General features: G+C 39.5%; 1 protein-coding gene across 5 annotated transcripts in view; it reads right to left on the bottom strand.

Moving 5' to 3' along the window:
- Positions 1-129: 129 nt before the first annotated feature.
- The window catches only part of AK9 (adenylate kinase 9), a 58,383-nt gene continuing 34,038 nt past the window's right edge, over positions 130-24,474 (bottom strand). For all 5 annotated transcript variants that reach the window (XM_083433759.1, XM_083433762.1, XM_083433758.1 and 2 more), the window contains 20 exons: positions 24,035-24,118; positions 23,104-23,310; positions 22,290-22,432; positions 20,628-20,840; positions 19,707-19,973; positions 18,285-18,406; positions 16,802-17,021; positions 15,418-15,480; positions 14,389-14,604; positions 12,454-12,672; positions 11,245-11,458; positions 10,514-10,715; positions 8,020-8,166; positions 7,442-7,662; positions 5,988-6,184; positions 3,542-3,711; positions 2,459-2,557; positions 2,267-2,369; positions 1,613-1,727; positions 130-730 (listed from right to left, as the gene is read on the bottom strand). In XM_083433759.1, coding sequence (XP_083289885.1) covers positions 528-730; positions 1,613-1,727; positions 2,267-2,369; positions 2,459-2,557; positions 3,542-3,711; positions 5,988-6,184; positions 7,442-7,662; positions 8,020-8,166; positions 10,514-10,715; positions 11,245-11,458; positions 12,454-12,672; positions 14,389-14,604; positions 15,418-15,480; positions 16,802-17,021; positions 18,285-18,406; positions 19,707-19,973; positions 20,628-20,840; positions 22,290-22,432; positions 23,104-23,310; positions 24,035-24,118 — 3,425 coding nt within the window. In that variant the 3' untranslated portion in view covers positions 130-527. The remainder of the gene's footprint in view (positions 731-1,612; positions 1,728-2,266; positions 2,370-2,458; positions 2,558-3,541; positions 3,712-5,987; positions 6,185-7,441; positions 7,663-8,019; positions 8,167-10,513; positions 10,716-11,244; positions 11,459-12,453; positions 12,673-14,388; positions 14,605-15,417; positions 15,481-16,801; positions 17,022-18,284; positions 18,407-19,706; positions 19,974-20,627; positions 20,841-22,289; positions 22,433-23,103; positions 23,311-24,034; positions 24,119-24,474) is intronic.

Raw genomic sequence — 24,474 nt, 5'->3', positions numbered from 1 at the left:
TCTCGTTCCTTAGAAGATTTACACATGCAGAAGTAAAATGACCACCCTGTTCATAATACTATGCAGAAGGGCAAAATAAAATTATTTACTCATAACTCTTCAGAATCAGTATGTAGCAAGCAATGGGTATTAGTTGAATATTGTTTAATTTCAATTAAATATAGGTAGAAGTTAATATTTCACAAAGAATAAAGATAAAAAATCACTAATTACAGAAAACCAAAAGCATTCTCTCAGTGGCTTTATAATAAAATACATTACATTTAAATATCTGCATTAACAGCATTAGAGAACAATAGTTTTAGATTGAATATTTTTCAATGACAGCAAAATAATTAAAAGCCAAGTATATTTTAGTATTGGTTGCAGAATATATGAGTAAATTGCAAATTGTCCCATTAAAATGCATGAAACTATAGGACTTTTGTTTATGTTGCTGAGGCTGTTACGCTAGATCCATCATTTATTGGGCACGATCAGAACAAAAACCAAAAGAATTTAACATTCAAATGTGAATATATTCCAGGCTAATGAGAGGTTGGATCCACATCTTTGAGAGACAAAAAGGTATGTAATTTGTGATCAAAGTCAATAGGTCGATTTTGAGGCTCTTTATACCTCTGTGTCATTTTGATTCCCAGGTATGGGATAAGTTCACAATGATCTATGAAGCGTTCCAACTTCCTCTTGTACTTCTTTCGTATATAATCAGAGCTCCTGGGGTTATATGCTGCAGGAAGTTAAATAATACCGATTATGCCACATCACTTGTACTTCTTAATTCATTGTGCAATTATACAACACCTAAGGACATATTATAGAATTATTTATGCAACATCAAGTGCCTACAAGATCTCCAGACTGAATCCCTATCTACATTACTGTTAACAGGGATGTGCAGTTGCTTCTAACTAGAAATCCAGATTTTAGGTACAGTGTCTAACTTGGTTATCTAGTGGCCAAAACTACATGTGATGGAGGTATATCCATGGAGGTCTGCACCATTAACATGCAGAGGAAGGGGTAGATGTGCAATTTAGAGAGTCAAAAGCAGTGCACAGGTATTAGATGTCAAATCCTTCCTGCACCCCACACCTGTGCTTCCAGCTGGGCTTCTTCTTGGAGCCAGGTGTAAGAAAAGTATCTGGAGGGATGAATTAAGAGGGCCAGGTAGGAGAAGGATTCAGTACCCATCACCCCCACTTTCACGGGGCAGGCCCATATCTAAAGATATGGGGTTGTATCCAGTGTAGTGTGCTTTGTGAATGTTCTGTCAGAGCAAGGATTTCTGCTAGCACAATAGAACCCTACCTTGTCACTCCTAGTTTGATCATAGACTATTCTAGGATGAATGTGTCCAGCCTGCAGGAGAATAGCCTTCCACTCGCATAAAGGGATTTCCCCTTTCTCCTATCCCAACACTCTTTCCCATGGCCCCCAAATCTCTCCTGGAGGGTTAAATGGGAGATCTTATTGCATGAGCAGAATTCTGCTTGCATTGACTTGTGTCACCATGTATGTTTAGCAAAATAATAAAAGATCAATGTCAAAAATATAAACTAATTTTTATTTTATTTTACTTCATACTATAATAGCACAGGTTTTACTGTACCTTTCAAATGATAGGCTATGAACAGCAGAGCAGTCTTTTTCACACTTAGGAAAGGAAATTTTGGTTTTAAACAACCTACTTCATTCATTGCTTTTATCAGAGCTGTGGCCACACCCTACAAACAAACACAAACACTAATGTTAGTTGAGCAATATAAACACTACTATAAGGTTTTATGTATTGTAATATTTACTGCTTGGTGCGATCATTCATAATCTGGCCTTTAATTCTCTCCTCTATATCACTTACAGTGCCTTTCAGTTTTGTATCACTGTGAAAGTTGCTCAACATATTCCTAACTCTGCCATCCAAGTCATAGCTTCAGCAGCCCCTGGAGTTCTGATAAATACCTTTATCACCACCTGTCAGTTTGGAGAATACTGAATGACCTTCCAAAAGCTTACAGAGTTAAAACAAGTGCAACATTTGGGCCCTTATTTCCATTACTGTCCATTACTTTTGAAAAAGGAAGGAAGGCATCAGTCATGTTTATCAGAATAAAAGAAAACCCTTTGCAAAAATAAGACTAAAGCTGTGACATGGCTTCATTACATTACTGAATTCATTTAGCAACGTTGAGATTAGATACTGCCCATTTGAATCTTGGCCCCCAAAGTTAAGTCAATTTGAGTGTCATTAACAGTAAATAATAACCTGTTCCAGGTATCCAGTCAGGGGAAGAGCTGTCAGCAATATTGGCTCCTTTATTGGGGGAAGTTTATGTGGAAGGGTCTGGTTCCAATATTTCTCTGGTAATCTAAGAATACAAAAATTGCAGTTTTTTTAAAAAAACCCAAATCAAACACAAAGCAATAAATGAAAGTAAAAAAGTGATGTATTCAGTACCTCATAAACTTTTGAAGCTTTTCTTCGCTTTCAAAAATATATAGCTTGTTGCGATAAAGTACAGCATATTCAATGTCCCCAGGTACCAGTGCTTCATACCTCAAAACAGCAAATGAAAGGAAGATATCATCACCACATTTGCATCTCATACTTGCTGCAGCTGGTAGGAGAACATTGTTCTTTTACCCTGGTTTTAAGTGATTTGTGGCTTTACACTGAAATTTTATATTGAGTCCAGAATTTGATTTGCAGCCAGTGAAACTGGTATAAAAGAGAAGCTGCATGCTTCAGAAAAACATTTTGGACCAGGTGTTTTCAAGAGCAGATCCAGCATGTGTCAAGAACCAGTCTTTGTATAATACTGTAATCCTTTACATGCCTGCTCTGAAGTAAATCTCACTCAGTTCAGTGGAGATTGCAAATAAATGGGTATAGGATTGCAACCTGAAGCATGCATGACCATGGCCAGGTCTGCTTTCTCCAGAAGTCACGGTTGATACACTTGCCTATGAAGTGCTTCTGGCCACACCTGCCACCTGGAGGAGCATCCCCAAACTATGAACTGGATTGTTTGAAAAGGTTACAACCTCATCCAAAGCATGCTACATCAATATCCTTGGATCAGGACTTCTAACCAGGAACATTTCTGTTAAGTGGATTACATTTGTATATCCTCATCCAGTCCATTACTGATTGTGGATTCATGTGGCTGATCTAAATTTTTAATCCATGAAAGGTAACAGTTGCATAGTTTTTTGAGGTGCAAAACAATCCTTTTGTGAATGGAAGGTATTTACAGAATGCAGAAAAGCACCTTTGGATACACCCAAATAATGCAAAGATTCTTAAATCCTATGTAAAGTTATCAAGTACCCCCCCCCCACACCATGTTAACTTCACCTTCACCACTTTAAAATTTTATTCAATAAAGTCCAATAAATAATACAATGTGATGCAGAATAGTAATGATTCTGCAAAGTGGAAGGTGGTGTAGTTTGCCTGTTTTGAGAACTTATTAGCACAGATTGCATTTTTCTATATTATTCTATATTAACAGACATCCTTGGAAATGCAAGTGTTTACCTTTGCTTCCCATCTAGGTATGTAACTGGACAGAATCCTTGCAATTCAGCTTGCATAGGAAATAAAGCCTTCACATCTGCTGCAGTCAGTTTCTTTGGTAGTTTATGTGGGAGAGGGAGAGGATAAGGTGCTAATGGGGGGACATATAATTCTGGATTCTTCAGGAATTTCTGCATTGAAAGCAATGTATGAGAAGGAGGAGAAACATTTCATGTTTTCATTCATGGTCAAAATCATTTGAGGCTACTTATTAAGGAACATATGTACCCCCCCCCCTTCTTTCTTATATAACAGAAGTTCTGAAATTCTAGTCTACAGACCAGTGGTCCATGAGCTTCAGTCAGGTGGCATAGCCACTGTGAAAGGCAGACATGGTGAATTAAATATTTTTATTGTATATTTGTTGCTGCTTTTATTTCTTATGTTGTGTTTTATTATCTATTGTATTTTATATTATGTGGAATTCAAGTTGTAATACAATAAAATATATAAGAAATAAAATCAGCAAGAAAAATACAATTAAAAAACATACAACATATAGGAGAATACATTACAAGTCATACAAAAGGCAGAAAAATCTTTTTAAGTGGTCCACCAAGACTCTTAGCAATTTTCCAGTGTTCTTGGGGGTTGGGGGCCGCTGTTATATATAACATTCTACACCAGTTGCATTAGGTGCACTTCAGAATAAAGACATAATCCAATCTTGAATGAATGGATCTTTATTTGCGTCAGCCATTGGCCATAGCAACAAAACAACAATGTGAAATACAAAGAACAGAAATAAAAAGTCAGTTATATAAAATACACTTTAGGGTCCTGAATCAACAGTCAAATAGTGGACCTTATTCTGATTGCCCCAGCTAAAAACCTTGCAACCTTTGCTGTCACCTGTTCATCTTGATCTGCCAAGAGAAAGGACATGGCGGCAGTGGTTGGGCGACCCGGAATGGACAATAAAAGGGGTGATAATCTCATTCCTCAAGTCTTTATAAAAAGTGCAAGGCAGAAGGGCATGCACCACCGATTTGGGACTGCTATCTCCACAGGGACATGTGTTTTTTGTGTGGAATCTTTTGGAATCGCCCCTTAAGTGCAGCCAAGGGCAATACATTCAATCTTGCAAGGGTAAAAGCATGCCTATATTTTAGAATTGTGAGGTTGTGCAGATAGGGTGCCAAGGAGTCAAAATGGGAAGCTGGAAAATAGGCATACCATGGGCAAAATTTCCTTATCGTGGCTAAGTTCTGATGCTTGATATCATTTAGGTGCTGACAAATTAGACTGTTTGCTTTACTAAAACCCAAAGTAAGTAGCTGTTGTGGTGATAAACCACAAGAGTGAAGTTTTTGATAAACAATTTTAGTCCAGGCACTCTTGTGACAATCTTGCAGCACTAGGGATATTAGACCAGGGGGATTTGAGTTTAGGCGAAGCCAATAGTTAAGTGTCCTACGCCAGATCCATAATTCTACCGAGGGGAGGTTAGCCTGGCACAATGATGCATTTGGGACACAGGGTGGTACAAAAAAAAATTGCCTTAAGAACTTTGATTGGACAACTTCTGTAGGTGAGTGCCTGTCCAAATCTGAGGCCCATATAATAACTGTGATGGGGTTTAGCTTGGAACACTTCCAGGACTGATGGTCTATATTTACCACCTTTTGTGTGGAAAAAGCATGTCAGAATTTTGGTGCTTTGGGACGCTTTTTCTTTTGCACATTATCCAATCTTTGTTTAAGGGACAGAATCCAATTCTGAGAGATAAAGTATTCCAGGAAAACACAATAAAGGTAACATCATCATGGCCCAGCATTCGGTGAAAAAAGAGGCTATGAAGACAAGCAGGTGATATGATAGAGGGTGTGAACTTATTCAAAATAAAGGCAAACGCTTGGGTATTGCCATCCCTCCTCAAAATCATTTCACTCAACACACGTCAGGAATGCAAACATTTGGAAAGAAAATTCTAACCTAACAATGGAATTTCCCTTTCACTGGAGTCATTTTGAATAAAGGGTTTATAAAAACAAGGCCATATGACAAATGCCACAACAAAACAATGGCTAACTATTTCTTGGAGTCAGCATCCATAAAACAATAATTCTTAACACTTCTATATAATTAAAACATTCAAAGCGCTTCCCATAACAGTAAACTAGTTTTGAGTGCCATATTGCAAATGGTTGAAGCTAACTGGAGTCTAGTCCTCAAATACATTTGTTAGTATTTAAGATACCCCCAAACTCTTCAATCTTTTGGCTTGCCTAAGGCCACCTAGTGAGTTTGTGGCAGAGGTAAGACTGCAAGTAGGGAGTTTCCAGCCCACACTGAGCTACTGCAGGACACCAGCTCTTTGAACTTTTATTTGTATATTCATTGTGCCAGCACCCATTTGCTTTCCAAATGGATTATGCATATATATTCTACCCCTTTAGATACTTACATCTAGTTCCTCTTGTCCAGCCATTTTGTAGTAATGTCCTCGAAATTCTGCTGCAAACTTTAGAGAAGGTGTTACAGAACAATCAACGAGCTCTCCCTTTTCTGCAAGGCTGACAGGACAATATTGCCCAAACTCTCCCAGCCGAGACAGCAGCTCTTGCGGCATGATACACAAATCGGCAATACTGGCTGCCATTCCTGTTAACAATTGGATAGAATGCTGTGAAGTTTCACCTGTGACACTGCATATTTGGAAGATTATACCTATTCTACTGATATGTGAAAATGCAAAAGCTATACCAAACAATACAGAGCAAATCAGTATGTTATGCTGTATATAGCTTGGTTGGCAGGTCAGTTAGATTTACTTCTGTGAATATCAAGGAGTTAGAAAGATGTTTCTAATTTAATCTAGCCTCCATGAAGCAGAGAAAGCTCACCAGTTTGTGGAATCTAAAGGCTTACTACACATGATTAATTTATTAGAATGCTTCGTGCAAGTTTGCTTTACTAGCAGTATTGTATTTCATTCACAGCTGAAAAAAATTCATTTGCTAAATGGATTCTTTACATGGAGGACACTAAATTATAACTAGACTTTGACCATATGTAGCTTTTCACTTCAGTTTCCAAACAGAATCTGGAGTCTGCTTACAAAATGCTGCTTTGAATAAAAAATGAGTAAGAACAACAACAATAAAAATTGAAGTCAAGTTTCAAGCTGGCCCTACCTCATATTGGTGAAAGGGCAATCTGGAAGGATCCTGACTCTACCAGATAACAGCACTACCATTCCATTTACCATTTGGGTTGACTTGTAACCCCTTTGAAAGATGATGGGCAAGAAGCAGCCCAAAATGTATAAAAACAGATAATAACTGCAGAACTTTTGAATTGGTAAGAGTTGCGTGAGCTGAAAGTAAACTTCCTCTTTCCTTTCCTCTCAGCACTCCCCACCCCCCGTACTCCCAACCAAAGCCTCTCCTGAGGGCCGGGGGGGGGGTAGTGGTGGGTGGGAACCTACTGAGCATTGTGGGCTGCATCTTATGGGGTTGCAGTGGGAGGGAGGGAGGAAATAGCCCCAAATTGGTTGGAGTAAACTTGCACCTGTGGAGTGCTAGGTTCTTCCACCTGATTTGGTGTGATTCATGGGATGAGTTCTGGTTGAGAGCAACATAATGTGAACAATGGCCAGAAATCTGGGACTCAAAAAACTTCAAAGTCATGATAAAGCCCAGTGTGGACTAGCCCAAAGATTTGTAATGGGTTCATGTTCTCTTTATTATTTAAATAGGTCATTTGCTTCTTCATCAGACTCTGAGCTTCTATTTTTAAGTTTCATATTAATCTTCATTTATTTGAAGTTAAAGTCAAATCCAAGTAACATAATAGAATTACATATAAAATCCACTAACAACCCCCCCCCATTAATTTAAAACAGGATTCTTTGCTTACCTTGTCGTATTCTTTCCAGATAGATCTGGATCTGCTTGGTGATTGCTTGAGTTTCCTCAAGTATTTTGTTCCAGATCCACCATTTGCTGTGTGTTGCATCAATCACATACCAGTTTTGGTGCTGTTCCTCGTAGTAAGGTCTTATTTCTTCTGTTTGTGCTCTGTAACACGAATTCTTGATAGAGAGAATATGGGAGCTGTCGTGCATTGGATAAGGATATCTGAGAAGACAATTTTAAATGCATTAACATTAGGCTTCAATATCAGCTAAGTATGAGCAGTAGGTTAGTGCACAATGGCCAACTGCTCCCACTTCACTACTTCCTTGGTCCATGTGTGAGAAACCTACCAGGAAGCTACCTCGGGTTAATAACTTTGCTTCAGGATGAGAACAGAAATCGTGCTTTGACGGCGTGGTGGCAGCAGCAGGCCCCATAAGCTAAAGTGGTGCTTCAGGTTAAGAACAGTTTCAGGTTAAGAACGGACCTCCAGAATGAATTAAGTACTTAACCCGAGGTACCACTGTATTAATGTGACCTGAGGGAGTTATTACTTCACACCCTTCATGGTGTTGCTACCTGTTAGGGATTTGTTTATCCTGCAGTGCTCTTCTGAGGACCTCCTTCACATCAATATCTAATTCAAAGATTTTTACTGGAATGATTTTCATTTCTTCAAGAAGGTCTACTTGTTTTCTTGTCACAGGGTATCCATCAATAACAACTCTGTCGGAGGGAAAATGACCACAATTGAGATTGGGTTCAGATTTATTATTAATTTCAATAACAGTAACTCTTGTTGATGAAGCCCATACACATGCCAGGATATCCTGAATTAGGAATAATAAACAGAGCGAAACAGCATATTCATTCTTTATTATTCCTATTGGCACTGTGCCGATCTCCAGAATTATCTTAAAGCTTTGAATCAGCCTTTTTATAAAGAAACATAACCAGGGTTACATTTTGAAGGGACTGAATAAAACTAGAATAGGCTGTCAAAACATAACATAATATCATTCACCAGAGAACTAAGTAGGTATTTTTGAGCTAGCAGGCCTCAATAGTATTCCAACATTGTACATAGTCCTAAATTAGAAGTGAGGAACCTTTTTGGCTCCGTGGGCAAACTTTATCAGGGGCAACCCACCTGTCAGTCACATGATGTCCCTTCCCACCTTGTGTGGGGTTCTTGGGTGCAAGGGCCATTGCCAGCCCCACAGTTTGTAAGCCTCTCCATGCTTTTCCTTTTCACCTATAATGTCAGGGCAGCTTCACCAAACCATCAGTGATGGGATAGAGAATCTGTTTCTACTGACTGGAAACTGCTTCTCCTCCTTGAGGAAGTCACAAACCTACTGCCCATCAGCTGATAGGTGGTTGGGATCACACCTTCTCCAGTACAACAACTATCATAAGCCCACTTTAAGCTGCTAATTGTTCTTTGAAGCCTCAATCCACACATTATGTATGACAGATGTAAGGGCGATGGGTGTGGCTGCTCAGCTTTGCAGGGCAAATAGGGAGGCCTAGTAAGCCAAGTTTGACCCTTAAGCTGAAAGCTCATCACTCCTGTGCTACGTTATAGCATATCAACTACAGAATCTGTTCCTCCTGTCCTTAGTCAGGAATCTTATACAGTTGTACTTTGGAAGCCAAACAGAATCCGTTCTGGAAGTCCGTTCAACTTCCAAGGCACGGCTTCCGATTGGCTGTAGGAGCTTCCTGCAGCCAATTGGAAGCCCTGCTGGATGTTCAGCTTCCAAAAGAATGTTCGCAAACTGGAACATTCCTGGGTTTGTGGTGTTTGGGAGGCAAAACGTTCGGCTGCTAAGGAGTTCGTCAACCAAGGTACGACTGTACATGTTTATAGACTAAAATAATGGCCTGGTTCACAAGTCATACTAAGCCAAACCATGAATGTGTGGGCTCCAGGAGAGGCGAATGTGACCACTTTGTTCCTCCCCAGTTGCTCTACTGCTGTTCTGCATGAAGTTAAGCCATAGCTTTGATTAGCATGTACTATGAACCTGAGTTCATGGTTTAGCTTGCTCCAGACTTACCATAAGTAGTAGACAAGGTCTGTCCTATGGTTTTGGGCCCATGGTATGTTCGGAATAGCTAAACACATGTCTGGGTTTGGATGACATGCCTAAGTCATGGATTAGTGTAGTGTAGCATCAGAGCACCTGGGAAGGAGCAAAGGGGCTGTGATCTCCTCTCCAAGAGTCTGCACTCTGTTGTGTTCAGAGTACAGAGTGCAATCCAACACAAAGGTGTGTTGTGCAATCCAGACCATTATGTTCAATGGGATTTGTTGTTGTTTAGTCGTTTAGTCGTGTCCGACGCTTTGGGATCTCATGGACCAGAGCACACCAGGCACTCCTGTCTTCCACTGCCTCCCGCAGTTTGGTCAAACTCATGTTCGTAGCTTCAAGAACACTGTCCAACCATCTTGTCCTGTGCCATCCCCTTCTCCTTGTGCCCTCCATCTTTCCCAACATCAGGGTCTTTTCCAGGGAGTCTTCCCTTCTCATGAGGTGGCCAAAGTATTGGAGCCTCAGCTTTACAATCTGTCCTTCCAGTGAGCACTCAGGGCTGATTTCCTTAAGAATGAATAGGTTTGATCTTCTTGCAGTCCATGGGACTCTCAAGAGTCTCCTCCAGCACCATAATTCAGATAAATATGCACAGGACTGCAGCCAGAGCCCTTCTCTGTTTCACCAGGGCTTAAAAAAATATCTAAAATATATATTTGCAGGATTAGGAAACAAACTACTTTTCACAATTTCAAGTATGATTTTTACTATCCTCCTCCTTTAATGCAGAATACCAAAACACCCTGATGAGAAATACTTATAATCTGCCAGCATGCGTATCTGAACCTTTATGACCAAATTGTACAGCATTATTTATTACATTTTTTCATTTTATGTTAGGCAAGGCAGAGTTGCATGGCAGACAAAGGCAACTGCCTTCCATATCTGCTGGAAGCAATGTTATGCAGATGTAGACCTAAATGTGACCCATCTGGAAGCAATGCTATGAAATAACTAAAATGAAAGTCTCTCACCCTGAGGTGTTACACACAGTATCCATCAGTGAAATATCTAGAGCCCTCACAGCAAGTTCATCAGGTGCAGTCAATCCTTTCTGCAGATGCCACTTCAATATAAGCGCTAGTTCTGTCTCTGGCTGATTGTTTAACACCATACGGATGGCATCTCCCATGGAAAGGCGCAACAATCCATATTCTTTTGCAAATCTTTTGGCAACTGCAAAACAGTTTTGTTGTTAATGAGCAGCTTTTGACCACACCGACACATAATACTGACCATTATGTTTTAAAAGGAAAATGATTGTGTCAATAGAGCAAAATCACAGTCATAGGTGACCCTCAGACACCAGACCGTTAAAGTACATGGCTTCCCCCAAAAAATCCTGGAATCTGGAGTGCTGTTAAGAATGCTGGGAATTGTAGCTTTGTGAGGGATTAACTACAGTCTCCAGGTTCCTTTGGAACAAGCCATGTACTTCAAACATATCTTGTGGATGTGTCATTAGACCTAGATGCTTATGATAAAAGCATAAGGTTTGCTATGACTGTTTTCTGAAAGTAGCCTGCTAAAGGCGATCCCTTGTACAGTTTAACATCACCCAAGAAAAAAATAATGTGTTGGAAAAAACTAAATGAACTTACTAGCAGTATAGCTATCTGGTAGAACAGAAAAATACCATCCTCTCCATAAATGCAATACTGTTATAACTATATAATCATTTATACACTCAGGACTCAAGACTTACCTGTAGTCTTTCCAGATTTTGGAGGCCCCACAACTGCAATCTTAACTGGCACAGTTGGCTTTGGCTTTGGCTGACGGAGATATTTGATGGGATTTTTCATGAATGTATCCCTGTTCTCTTTGCTTGTAAAGAAATAAATACAATTCCGATGGATAAGTGGAAAGCTAGGAGTATCTTGATTTTGAAAAGGCTTGATTGCATCTCCTTCACTTAGCTGTAATAAACACAGAATTATTGACCTCCAGAACTGCTGTTGTAACTATTTTCCAATGAAAAAATGTACTGTATTTTTCATTCTATAAGACGCGCTTTTCCCCTCCTAAAAAGTAAGAGGAAATGTGTGTGTGTCTTATGGAGCGAATGCAGGCGGGAGGCTCTGCTCAGCGCTCCCTTTAAAGAGCTATGTGGAGCTGCCCTTCTCCCTCCTCAGGGAAAGCCCCCAAGAGCCACACACACACTCTGGGAGCTCTTTAAAGGGAGCCTTAGCCGTGCGCAACCTCTCCTGGGCAGGGGATGAAGGCTCCCCTTGCCCGGGAGAGGCTGCGTGCAGCTATCCCATAAGCCAGGACAGCCAGCGGGATCGCTGCACTCCGATCCCACTAGCTGACCTGGCTTCTGGGATTCAGAGTATTTTTTTTCTTGTTTTCCTCTTCCAAAAACTAGGTGCGTCTTATAGAGCGAAAAATGCGGTATATTCACAATTTAACAAATATTATCTTTTAATTTATAAGAATGAAGCAAAGTTTTCCTATTTTTCTATTGAAATTACTTATGCTAGCACAAATAATTGGTGAGGAAAAGTTGGCAAGAACAGTCACATCAGTTAAACTAGGCCATTAAAGTACCGTATTTTTCGCTATGATCATGGTGTTTGTTTGTTTTTTGCTTGGAGGGATGATAAAGAGGAGTGTGAAAGCCTGAACAGATTAGCCCACTGTAGAAAGCCTACTGACTGGCATGTGCCCTAGGAAGGTTGATCAGAAGGGAATGTGGCCTTCAAGGTTAAAAGGTTTCCCACCCTGATTCTATTAGCAGCAGATATTATATTTGCACAATCAATCCTATTTTACCAATTTAGAATAATAAACAATACCTAGAAACAATAGCATAGCACAATTATGCATAAGAATTGATATATGACTCCACATAAGTGATTTAAGAAATAATGGTAAAAAACAAGCAAAATATTCTTTCCTAAAGGTTGTTTACCTTGATTGGGTCCCATTGGCCAAAATTGCTTGGATGTTTATAGGCAAGAACTAGCATCTTGCGTGCAAGGGATAAGCTTATTGGATAACATTTCTCAAAAATGCTTTCACGATTTTCTATTAGGTCCTTCAGCTTTTTATACAATTGATAGCACACAATGTGAGGCTTTCGCTTGGATACAAGAGTTACTTCGGGTATCAACAATTTTTCAAATTCCTCCTGAGAACAAAAGCAAGCAAAACAGAAATAACAACAACAAAGCCAAGTAAATCCTTAAGAACACGAACAGAGGCCTACTGGATCAGACCAAAGGCCAGTCTAATCCAGCATCCTACCAGATGTCTATAGGAAACCCTCAGGCAAGACATGGGCACAATAACTCCCTCACTATTTCTGCTTCCCCAGCAACTGATACGGAGAGGGATACTCGGGTCATAGAAGTAATATATAACCATCATGACTAGTAGCCATTGACAGGAAGTGCAAAGACTGCAGACATGCGAAGTGAGCACCCAAACAAAACAGAATGTGTCTCAAGATGCTGACAAAATGGATCATATTTTCAAAGCAGCCCAACACATTTCAGATCATTATATTTAAAGACCGCCTTTAGCATCTTGAGACACATTCTCTTTTGTTTGGGGTAGTAGGCATTGATAGCCTTATCCCCCATCAATTTGTCTAATATCAGTTTTAAAGTCATCCATGTTGTTGCAACAAATTCTATTGTTTAACTATACCTTTACTTAACACCTTGCAAATAAAGCAATATATTTAGCAGGCAACACAAAATATTTAGCAGGAGATTTGTACCTATGTGTCAGGTGGCAGGTTGACTTGTGATATCTGGCAAACTACGGTACCTATCTCACAATCAACAACCTACAAGGCTGCTCAACAGATCTCCAATCAAAATTTACAACTATGGGTATTAAAATTGACATAGGATTGGCTACCATAAAACCATTGAATTGAAGGGCTGGAAAGGGCCCTAAGGGTCATCTAGTCCAGCTCCCTGCAGTGCAACCTCTATTTAGCTGGGCATCATAAATCATTTTAAGTAAGCTCATTTTCTCTGTTTTTAAAGCTCCTTGAAAACATTTCCCCCCCATAATTCTAGCCCTTTTTAAAAGAAACAGATTATGGTATTTGAAATCATTCTGCTCGATGATAATTCCTGCAATAGCTGTGGGAGATAGGGCCAATTTATAGAAGAAGGCCAAAAGGAAGGCAAAAACCACTTGGGTGAACACAGTCCATATTATATATTTTTTACTGGGAGGTGCACTTAGCAGAAAATTAGTGATCAGTGGGAGGGTATGTTGTGGGTCACATAAGATCAGGCAGTGGGCCAGGTGTAGCCCAGGAAGCTCAGACAGCACACTTCTGAACTAGAGATAGAAAACAATGGCTTTTTCCCTGGAAATTATACATACTGACTGGAGAATGTGTTTACTGTACCTTATGCACAAAATTCAGTTAAAATAGGCACATTCCTCACAGCCTATTGAAGATATGTATATTGACCATAGAAGTCAACTCCTAGGTCCCTTCACCCCCCATAAAATATCTGAGGGGGCTGCCCCTCAAAATTGATGGGCATTGCCATTCAAATTGTGTGGGTGTGCCGTGTCTTGTGATTATGTGTGGTAGGGCTTACTTGAGCCCCCAATATTTTATTCCATTTGGCACATCTGATATGCAGCAGGAAATTTCTACAATTTCCTCTTCATGAACAAATTATGTATACATTCTCCAGGAAGCAAGTCTGTTGGGGTGTTTAATTTTGCTCTGTAAAAGTGAATACAATACTGATGATTTAAAAAGAAGATATTTCACATATCTTCTTTTTAGATATAGTAAAATAGTGTCATTTAGTCTCTGTTACACTTATGTTAAAGCAGAATACAATACATCAGACAATGCTGAAAATACCTGCACTGCTTGCAGATTAGTAACATCAGTTTCATATTTCTCTGAGAGTTCAGTTCTCATGCGCTCAATAGCATCAGACTCCTGCTCCTCTTCCTCATCTTCTCCCTCATCTTCTTCTTTTGGGAACTCTTCTTCCAAAATAGCTTCAATATCATCTTCCTCCTCCTCCTCCTCCTCTTCATCAGGAACTTCATTTTCAAGCCTAGCAGCAACCTCCTAAAAGAGAAAATGGAATATTTAATTATTATATTATTCCTGAAAACATTTATGTAAAATAGAATTTATGGCAATGCTTGTTGATTCTTGTTCTCAGTTCACTATTTGTGTAGTGGTACAGAAAAACTGTGGTAGGGGAATATATCACAGTCAATAAAAATTAATTCCTGTTGATTTCTAAGGGATTAATTTTATACACAAAAAGCGTATTATTGTTTTGCCTGTTTATTAAAACTGCTTCCAGCCCAAGTTTTTCCTGCACATTAATTTATATGCCCTAATTTCTAAGTACCTACTCCCTGACTAATATGCAGTAGATACTTGACTATATTTAGACAGCTGTCATATATAAAAAGGGAGTCATGAGTTGAATCCAAAATGCCCTTCTATGAATGGGAAAGCTCCTATATAATCAGAAATACAGTATAAACAGCAATTTCTCCCAAGTCCATTTATAACACAGTTATTTTTTTAAATAAGCACCATGGATGCCAAACTGAGAGCCACTTTACAAAATCCAATATACAGTGGTACCTCGGGTTACATATGCTTCAGGTTACATACGCTTCAGGTTACAGACTCCGCTAACCCAGAAATAGTACCTCGGGTTAAGAACTTTGCTTCAGGATGAGAACAGAAATCATGCTCCAGCAGCGTGGCGGCAGCAGGAGGCCCCATTAGTTAAAGTGGTGCTTCAGGTTAAGAACAGTTTCAGGTTAAGAACAGACCTCCAGAACGAATTAAGTTCTTAACCTGAGGTACCACTGTGAATTGATCATAATGTTTTTTTGTTATTTTTAATGTGTATCTTACCTCCATTTTCCTTTTTGCTTGTTCTACCAAAAGCTCTGCCCTTCTTTGAGCAACCAGCTCTGCCTGTTAAAAAGAGTACATATGATACACACACATTAACAACTGACGTGCTAAAATTCAATTTCAAAAGGTTTTTCATGGGCATCAAGGATACATGGGAAGGTTAACTTTTTCTAGTTTTCCTATACACCTGTGAAAACCAGTGCAGATCCAAATTGCAATGGATGTTCTGTGGTTTGTTTTTTGGGTGGGGGGTGTTTGGGGATATCCATCCCAAAGCTGGACTGTAAGGCAACATTTGGCTGGGTAGATATACTTAAAAAGGGTTCTACTAAGTTTACAATAGTATGATGAAGCCCAATAGCAATATTTCATTATTTTTCTTCATTAAAAAAAATACTTCTTTATGTGGTGACCTGCATACCCTTCAACATTCCTCAGACGAAAATAGGAACATTTCTCACTCCCCTCTAGGACTGTCCATGGAAAATTTGAACACTTGGAGGGTATGAGATAAATGCAAAATTTATGTCTATAGATGCAAAATTTAGTAAGAATCAGAACCCTATTCCACTTAAGAAATGCTGAAGACTCAGTGAGAGTCAGGAACTTTGATTTTGTTTAATCTGCACAAATCCAAATGCAACACGTGGCTAATAATGTATTGCCATTAGTTTGATCATACTACAAAACTAGTCAAACTAATGGTAATACATTATTGGGCATGTGTTCCCTTTGGATTTGTGCAGATTATTCTGTATTGCAACACAGGGTTTTTCCCCTCTGTTGATTTTGTTTAAGACTGCAATCAGTGCATGCTTATCAGAGACTAAATTCCATTTAACTCAAAGGGCCTGGTTTTTTTTAGTAGACATGCACAGAATTGCACTGCATTTTTTGTTCATAGAAGCCTCCTGATGAGCTGGATCATTTGAATTACCGCTTACTTCAAATTAGCACTGCATCTGCTTCAAGCTAGGTGGGGAGTCTCAAGCAGGCACTCTCATCTAGGCTCCAGAAGGCAAAACAATTCTGAAGTGGTTAGGATACCTATGTGCAGTGGCGTAGCGTGGGGGGTGCAGGGGGGGCCAGCCGCACCGGGCGCAACACCTGGGGGTTAGGGTTAGGGGGCGCAAATCCATGGGTTAGGGGGCGCAAATCCACGGGTTAGGGGGTGCAAATTACTTGCCTTGCCCTGGGTGCTGACAACCCACACTACGCCACTGCCTATGTGCCAAAGAAATTAGCTGTCCATCTTTTAGTGCTGCACGAATATTTGCTTTAAAACTCCTACAATATGAGTTTGGATCCTAAACCTGCAAGCAGGGATACCGTACTTTTTTATCTGTGATATACTGCCTATTAATAGATACTGAATACTTACTCTTAATTTTGCCTTCATGTCTTTTATCTGCTGCTTCTTTTCAAATTTTCTAGCTTGTTTCTCTTGCCATGTTTGCACACGCTTGGGAAGAAGTCGGTCAGTAACATCCTCTTCATCAACTTCAAGGTAGACCGCAACATCAGGACAAAGGCAGCGGTCTGCTAAATACTGAGCTTCCTCTGCTGTTCGAGGAAAACCATCCAGTATAAAACCTGTGGATCTAAATGCAAAAAAGTAACTGTCAATTTTCCATGGACTTCCCAATTAATAGCAAGAATGTAATTTCCTACTAGTAGGCAAGGGATGGGCATAGCTGGATGGAAAAAAAATCCAATCAGGATTTGTAAGGTCAATATTCCAGGCTCCTAAATGTATCCCTTGTGCAGCTCTGCATCTGGAGAAGATATTTAGGGCTTGTAGGGTGGATTGGCATGATGGCCACTTACTGCGAATGTTCCTTCTGGTCCAGTGTAAGGGAGTGATCCAAATGTGGATTGACTCTACTTATTATACAGAGCAAGCAGTATCACATGACACAGATTTGAATACCAAGGCTGACTTAGGAGGCTCCATTTCAATTCTGAAGTGTTGGGAGAGTCAAAATCTCTCTCTCTCTCTCTCTCTCTCTCTGTGTGTGTGTGTGTGTGTGTGTACATGACACTGGAGGAAAACAATGGACCCTGTATGTAGACGCTGAAGGAAAAAGAGAGATAGCCTGGACAGACAGACTCTAGTGAACAGAAGCCAATCCATGGCACTTGCAAAGAGACCTCTGAAGACTGGGTGGGACTTGATGCCTTAACTGATTGAAGAATAGAGGGAGCCAGGAGGAACGAACTGCTTTTGCCAAGGCAGGAGAGAAAAAACTGAAGAGATTCACTCCACCTCCCACAATCCTGCTCCTGCCTTCATCACAACTCATGATCATTACCCAACCCAGCTAACACTTCCATGACCCACTGAAAATTTTAAAATATATAAGTACTACAAACAACAACAGAAATCACACTAATACCAAATCTATGAGAAACTTAGTAAAAAGCTTTTAAATAAAAGCTCGCCTAAACAGCATCTATAAATGATCTGCAAGGCTGAACTGCAGTGGATCTCATATGGTAGTTGATTTCAAAGAATAGATGACACTTATTCTACAGCAATATTTAAATAGAGAAGTGACTAATAAGTTTCATAATTCAATAAAACTAGCAAGACCAAGCACCAGCCAGTCTCATGTTACCGTGAGTTAGGCTGTTTTTCAGATCTTCTGGGTTCAGATGAAGAGAGGTACTTGTCTTGATATGTTTGACCCAGGATGCTGAGGCAGTGCAATCCTATGCATATCTACCATGAAGTCCCACTGAAATCAATTCTCTGGATCTGAGTTCAGTGGGGCTTATTCCCAGGCAAGTAACTATAGGATTGCGGCCTAAGAGCTATAGATGGAACAAAAAATGCCAGACCATATTAGACACACAAAAATTACCGAAATGGTTCCTTCATCCACCAATCCAGAACAATGCCGTCAAGCACCTCCATGGGCAAGGCTTCACCTTCTATTATATTTGCCCTGATTGCTTCTTCTTCGTCTGTTAACAGCATCTCTTTCTGTTGAAATGATCGAAAATACATGTAAGTATTTGCTCTCTTCTTCGCTTGACAACAGTTTAGCAGTATAAGGGTTTTACATAACTCATTCTCTTTGCTCAACATTTTTGTAACAAAATACTGTATTTTTCCGTGTATAAGACTAGGGGTTTTGTTTTTTTATCAAAAAAGTAGGTTTAAAATTGAGGCTCGTCTTATACACGAGTAGTGCTGAGGGTGTTTTCTTAATTTGGAGTCCTCAACAACAGGGGGCATCTTATACATGGGAGTGTTGTCGTATACATGGAAATATACGGCACATCAATATGTTTAAATTATATTGCATAATATTTTACATACTGTAAAACAAAGGTTTGTATATGTATTGATTTCTGTTTCCTAAGAGATACATTTATGGGTCAGGTATATAGGAAAATCCAGGCTACTCTATCTGTAATATTAGTTGAAAAACCTTTTTTTTAAAAAAGGAATAGCTGAATGATTTCCAAGCAACTTTGAATTATTCATTTTCATTTAACTCTCATGGGAAATTGGATCACTATAGAAAGTGTGGAACAATGGAAGCACTGAGTTAATTCATTCAACCTGCAAAATTTTTGTTTTGTACTGGGTACAAGAGCTGGTTGGCTCATGCATATTCAACATTTAATGACGGCACTATCAAGAGATGACTTGCATGTGAGGATGAGCCCTCCAATATCAAACACCATAGAAGATTTTCATCCCACATCAAACACACAGAATTGGACACAGAGCTTAAACAGTTGTTGTTGCTTTCCTGAAAGGTGTCTCTATGTGGATGTTAGGATAAGTCCAAGTGGGAATCATGTTCCTCTATTGCTTGAAGCCAGGAGATGCTAGGACTTTAACAGGTTGTCTGCTTTTTCTTCCTGCTGAAGACTCAGTTCTATCCTTGGCCAAGTTAGAACCAAGGGAGTAAATGTTCTCTTGGATTTACTCCTTCAGACTTCAGGTATGAATATGCATCCTGTTTTTAATTCACAAAAGCTACTGAGCACTGCAAACTAGCACAACAGGCTGAAAGGCTAGGCCTAGCCTTTGACCTGACATTACCAGTATATCCTGTACCATCCCTCAAAGTAGCTCAGGCAAGCATGCTGTTGTTCAACATGCAGGCAGGGTTTTTGGTGTATGTCTAGGGAGGACTGTAGCATGCAAACCTCCACCTACAGTCTAAAGTTTCATGGTTTTGATTTTGTTTATTATGGGACTTGATTTTATTATGTAAACTGGTTCAAATATTCATCTCAGAAAGCCATTAATGTATCCTAGGTGTTACCTCTTGAAGTCGCTTAGTTTCTTCTTCACCCTCAAGTTCTTCAGCTGCAGATTGAGGGGATTCAACCATTTCTTGTATGGTAGCCTCTTCCTCATCTTCCTCCTCTTCTTCAGGTCCAACTCTTTTTCCAGTTTTGATCATGATCAATTCCTGTAGTCGCTCCTCAAACTGAATGTGGAAAATACCTAATTTGTCTGCTAACCAACGGGCACAAACCGTTTTACCTGCTCCATGTGATCCCAAAAGACATATTCTTATAGGGGGAGCCTTAAATAAGAAACAGAAAAAATATATAAATATAAATGTTTGGATTTTATAAGAGCAGGTTTCTGCTGAATAATACATCATTTAAAATCTTGAGATATTTCAGAGAAAAGAACTGCATTTATTTCTTAAAGGCAGATTATCAGATGATTGTACATGCTTCAGTGTTGGTAACAGAAATAAATTTGCTCTCCTATCCTGCTTGTATGCTTCTCATGGGTTGGCCACTATGGGAAAGAGACTAGTGGACTAAAAAAATCTTTGGCAGGGCTCTAAAAGAGGTAGTTAACAGTGCTATCCTATACATGTTTACCCAAGCATAAGTTCTACTGAGTTCAATGAGGCTTACTCCCAGATAAACCAGGCAACAGATTGCAGCCTAAATGTATTCCCATTCACTTCAGCTACTCAGTATTCTTCATTTCCTTCATTCAGCTCAATATCACACCTTTCCCCCCTTAGTAAAAATGATAGTCCATAAACATATACTCATTTAACAAAGTTTTTAGAAATTGTAACAATTATGTCTTCATGCAATGTGCCTCCTATATTTAGGTTTCTCATAATTGAGTTAATACAGTGTCTGAGACTTGGACTTTGCTTTATTAATCTCTTATCTATAACAGACATATGAAAGAAGTTGAAAATGTTGCATACTTTCAGTGGCTCTTTACGAGACACATATTCTTCGGGGTTTTCCAAAAATTTATCTCTGTTTTCTGGAGTTGAAAAATAATAGTGTTTTTCTCGATATTTAGCTGTGTTTTCAGTAAGTCCTGGGTAAAGGATAAAGTTTTCCTTTAGAATCACTGGACAAAAGTGCTTCGTATCTCCCATTTGTCTCTTCCTCTGAGCAGCTTTTTCTTCATCCTTAAAACAGCAAAATAATTCTGATGAAGTGTTGAGCATAACTTTGATAAACATCCTTAAAAAATTAGTCTTACTTATTGGCATACTTATAAGCATCCAAATGGCCGCTGAAAGCTGCATATCTACCACTGCCCCTCAGCCTTAAATGTGATCAGGGCACTCACCTCTGGCGGTACTAATCATATGTAGGCAAAGTGGTGAGGTAGGAGGGGATGGGCAAGAGGTTGTTTCAGCAGAGTATGGTAATCATGCCTAGCTTACCCCCCATGGGTGATAACTGCTGTCTGAGTAAATACTCCAGCAGCTAATTGTGAGGTTGCCCCAACAACTGTTTTTTGCATTCTGCAAAAGTGGATTAGCATAGAAAAAACTGATTCTACTTGGTGGCAGCATTCACTGTAACTCTCACTGGATTGTGATGATGTGGAGCAGTCTAAAGAAAGGTAGCAGTAACCTTTCTTTAGTGATTAACTTCTGTATTAACTTCAGTGAAATGTGAACACATAGTGAAAACAGTCCTGCATTTCAGTGTTATGCAGATCAGTGCTAATGAACTTGTATAGTGTGACAGATTGAATTCTGCACTTGGAATGTAAGAAGGCATTGTTTTCCATTCTATCCTATATTTGTTGTGGGCAGCACTGTTTCTATTCTGCTGCAGTTAAGTCTTCCTCCAAAAACTATCTTCATCTCACTGCTGCTGGGGCAAAATTATGTAACCTATGTAATTAATTTTGTAAATTACGTTGTCATTACGTTATTTTATTCCATACATTTCATTTCTAAGGAAACGCCATACAAACGGGACCCCCACTCACGCAGCAATCAATTAGGTATCATTTGTGAACTGAGAGCAACAACAGCAGCCAATATCAATCATATTTGCTGGCTTGATTTCCATCTGGGACATAGGAAAAATAAGCTATCACAGCAATTTCTGGTGCCATTTTCATTGGAATTCTCCAAAATTCCTATTGGGCACTCAGCACAAAGTTGGAGAACACAAACCTAATTTTGCATCAAAATGTTAATTCCAGAGTTTAGTATCTCAAATCCATCCTAAGTTGGCTGGTGCTACAACAGACAGCAGCTGCCTTTACTAGTTTTACCCTTTGCTTCTTTCCCCTAAATATGGTTCAATAACTAGAGGTGCCACAGGATGTACTGTTGACTCCTAAAGTGCCCAAGAAGAGCAATGGACTTGGTCAGACACCCCTCTTCTCTAGAATGTGTCCATTATGCACATACTATCCACATTTCAATAATGTCATAGCACGTAGATAATGCTGAAGAAAACCTCCCAGATCTCAGCACTCCCTTACATGAAACAGTATAAAACATGTATTGAGGCTGAGAACAAACTGCACCATAGTCTTCAATCTGCGACTGGGGGGAAAATGTATTTAAAATCATTGCTAAATATAATCTTACATTTAGGCTGCTACTTACTTCTTCCTCCTCTTCTTCCTCATCTTCATCCTCTTCTTCCTCTTCCTCTTCCTCTGCCAGTGCCTCGGCTTCAGCTTGCAAATCTTCTTGTTCTTCATCGTCATCTTCAGGACCAAATTCCCAGCCATGGTACTTAAAAGGTTCTGCCAGAGATAATCACGCTCTAATTTATTTTCTTTAAAATGCAAGTATAAAAGCATGCAACAGCAGAGATAAATCATGACATATTCTTTCACTAAAAATCGATTGAACATATAACAACTTTATCAGTAGCAGTAATGTATTATCTGCTCCTGACCCAGGCTGAGTCATCATCCACTGAAGGTTCAAACCTCAGAGCCAGAAGCTCTCGTCCATCAGCTGTCCACCAGAGACCACTGTAAGATCAGATCCAGAGAACATTACCCTGTTCCACTTGCCAGAGGGCCTACCAAGAAAGCACCATAAAATTCTAAAGCTCGGACAGAGATTGGGAACCTGTAGTCCTACATATTGTTGTAGATGATGTGCAGAGCATGTTGCATAAAGAGTAGGAACTTATATAACCCCTTTGTTTTCACAGCCCCAGCCAGGCTGGAAAGTAGACACTCACAAGGTGTTCTGCTACCTTTGGAAGTAGATCATAAGCTCTACAAGCCTACCATAAAGAAACTTTTTATGATGATATAACAGAAGCATCCTGTTAAGCCCTTTCATATTTTTTGAAAAACTAGCACTACTGCTCTTCTAGAGTTCTTGATTTATTTATTGTTTCTTCTTTCAAATATCTCCTGGTCTAGAAATAATGTGAATCAAAAATAATTATGAGACTTACGTTCCATAGATTGAATAGCTTGGTCAAGAAGCATTTGCAGAGTTTGCCCGTCAATCTCCAATTCTGAAACCTGAATTAAAGGTGACTCTGCAATTGCTGCTTCCGTTCTTTGCCATTCATGCAGAAATTGGATAATCTTGCTTTTAAGTGGATCCATTTCTACTACATCTGGGAAAGAATCCTCAGGATATTCAGGTAGCCTGACTCCTGAAAAACAACAACAACTGCATTTTAGATAACAGTTTGACATTGTAAGAAGTATATTGCCCCCTCTATATTGATATTCAGGCATGAGTGCCCACACTTATGTAGCCAAAATGGCACCACCCTCACACAGGAGGAAGGTACCAACAGAAACTGGATACTCCACAGTGTAACATTTTATTGCAGGTCCCATTTCTCATAAGGTAATTTCAAAGAATGCTTTCCCTTCTCATTGGCTCTTTGTAGCACATGCTTTCAACAAATCAATAGTTCTTTTCAGCATAACATGCTGGTTATCTTCAACTCAGTCAGAGTAGATACACTGAAATTGATGGCCTTAAGTCCATTAACTCCAGTGCATCTACTATGATTATGATTTATGTAGCATATCACCCCATATGTTTAATAATTTGTTTTTCTCACTATCTGAGAATCACAATGGCCAAGTTATTGCATTGTTTCCTCATGGATATACTGCTAAAGAAAGGGGAGAAAGGAAAGAGGCTCAGTTATTTTTATGTTTGCGTATGGTTATTAATTACATAGTATGTCAATTCAAGTGCACAATTCTTCACTGCAAAACTGGATTTATGGTGGAGAAAGCAAGACATGTGCATAATTGTCATTACAATATGCAACACAGGATCGCTAGATAATTGAATGGCTAAGAAAAGGAAAGAAGGGAAGGAGAGAAGAAGGGAAGGTGGAAGAAAACTTGATCTCTAACCTAGTTCAGATGCAACACTCTTCAGTGGTGCTGGTGGCTGAGGTTCTTCTTCAGTTTCAATGTGTTCTGCTGATTCTTTTGATTCTGTGAGAACAAGCAGAAAATGATTATGCCTTCTGCATGTTTTATAGAAGAGAAGGTTAACCTGTAGCCTTCCTGGTGCTCCTGCACTACAGCTTCCCTCATCCATGACTGCTGACCATGCTGGCTGGAACTCCAACTCCAAGGATTCCCATTTGCACTTTATAGGAAAGGTTCAAAAGATTTCAAAATATCAAGGGAGTTACTACAGAGATAAAATGCTGCAATATGCAAGAGCAGGACTAATGGTAAAGGTTGACATGACTGAAGATGTCCACGGTGGAGGGAGAGGAAGAAGGAGAAAGAGCTGAAAAGCATGCTTTGGAAGCTACTACAGTTATCTGCAATTTAGGAGTTTA

Source organism: Podarcis tiliguerta (assembly GCF_965153285.1).
Source record: "Podarcis tiliguerta genome assembly, chromosome: 3".
Lineage (NCBI taxonomy): Eukaryota > Metazoa > Chordata > Lepidosauria > Squamata > Lacertidae > Podarcis > Podarcis tiliguerta.
Note: the sequence above shows the minus strand (reverse complement) of the source record. Positions and strands in the feature narration are given on the sequence as shown.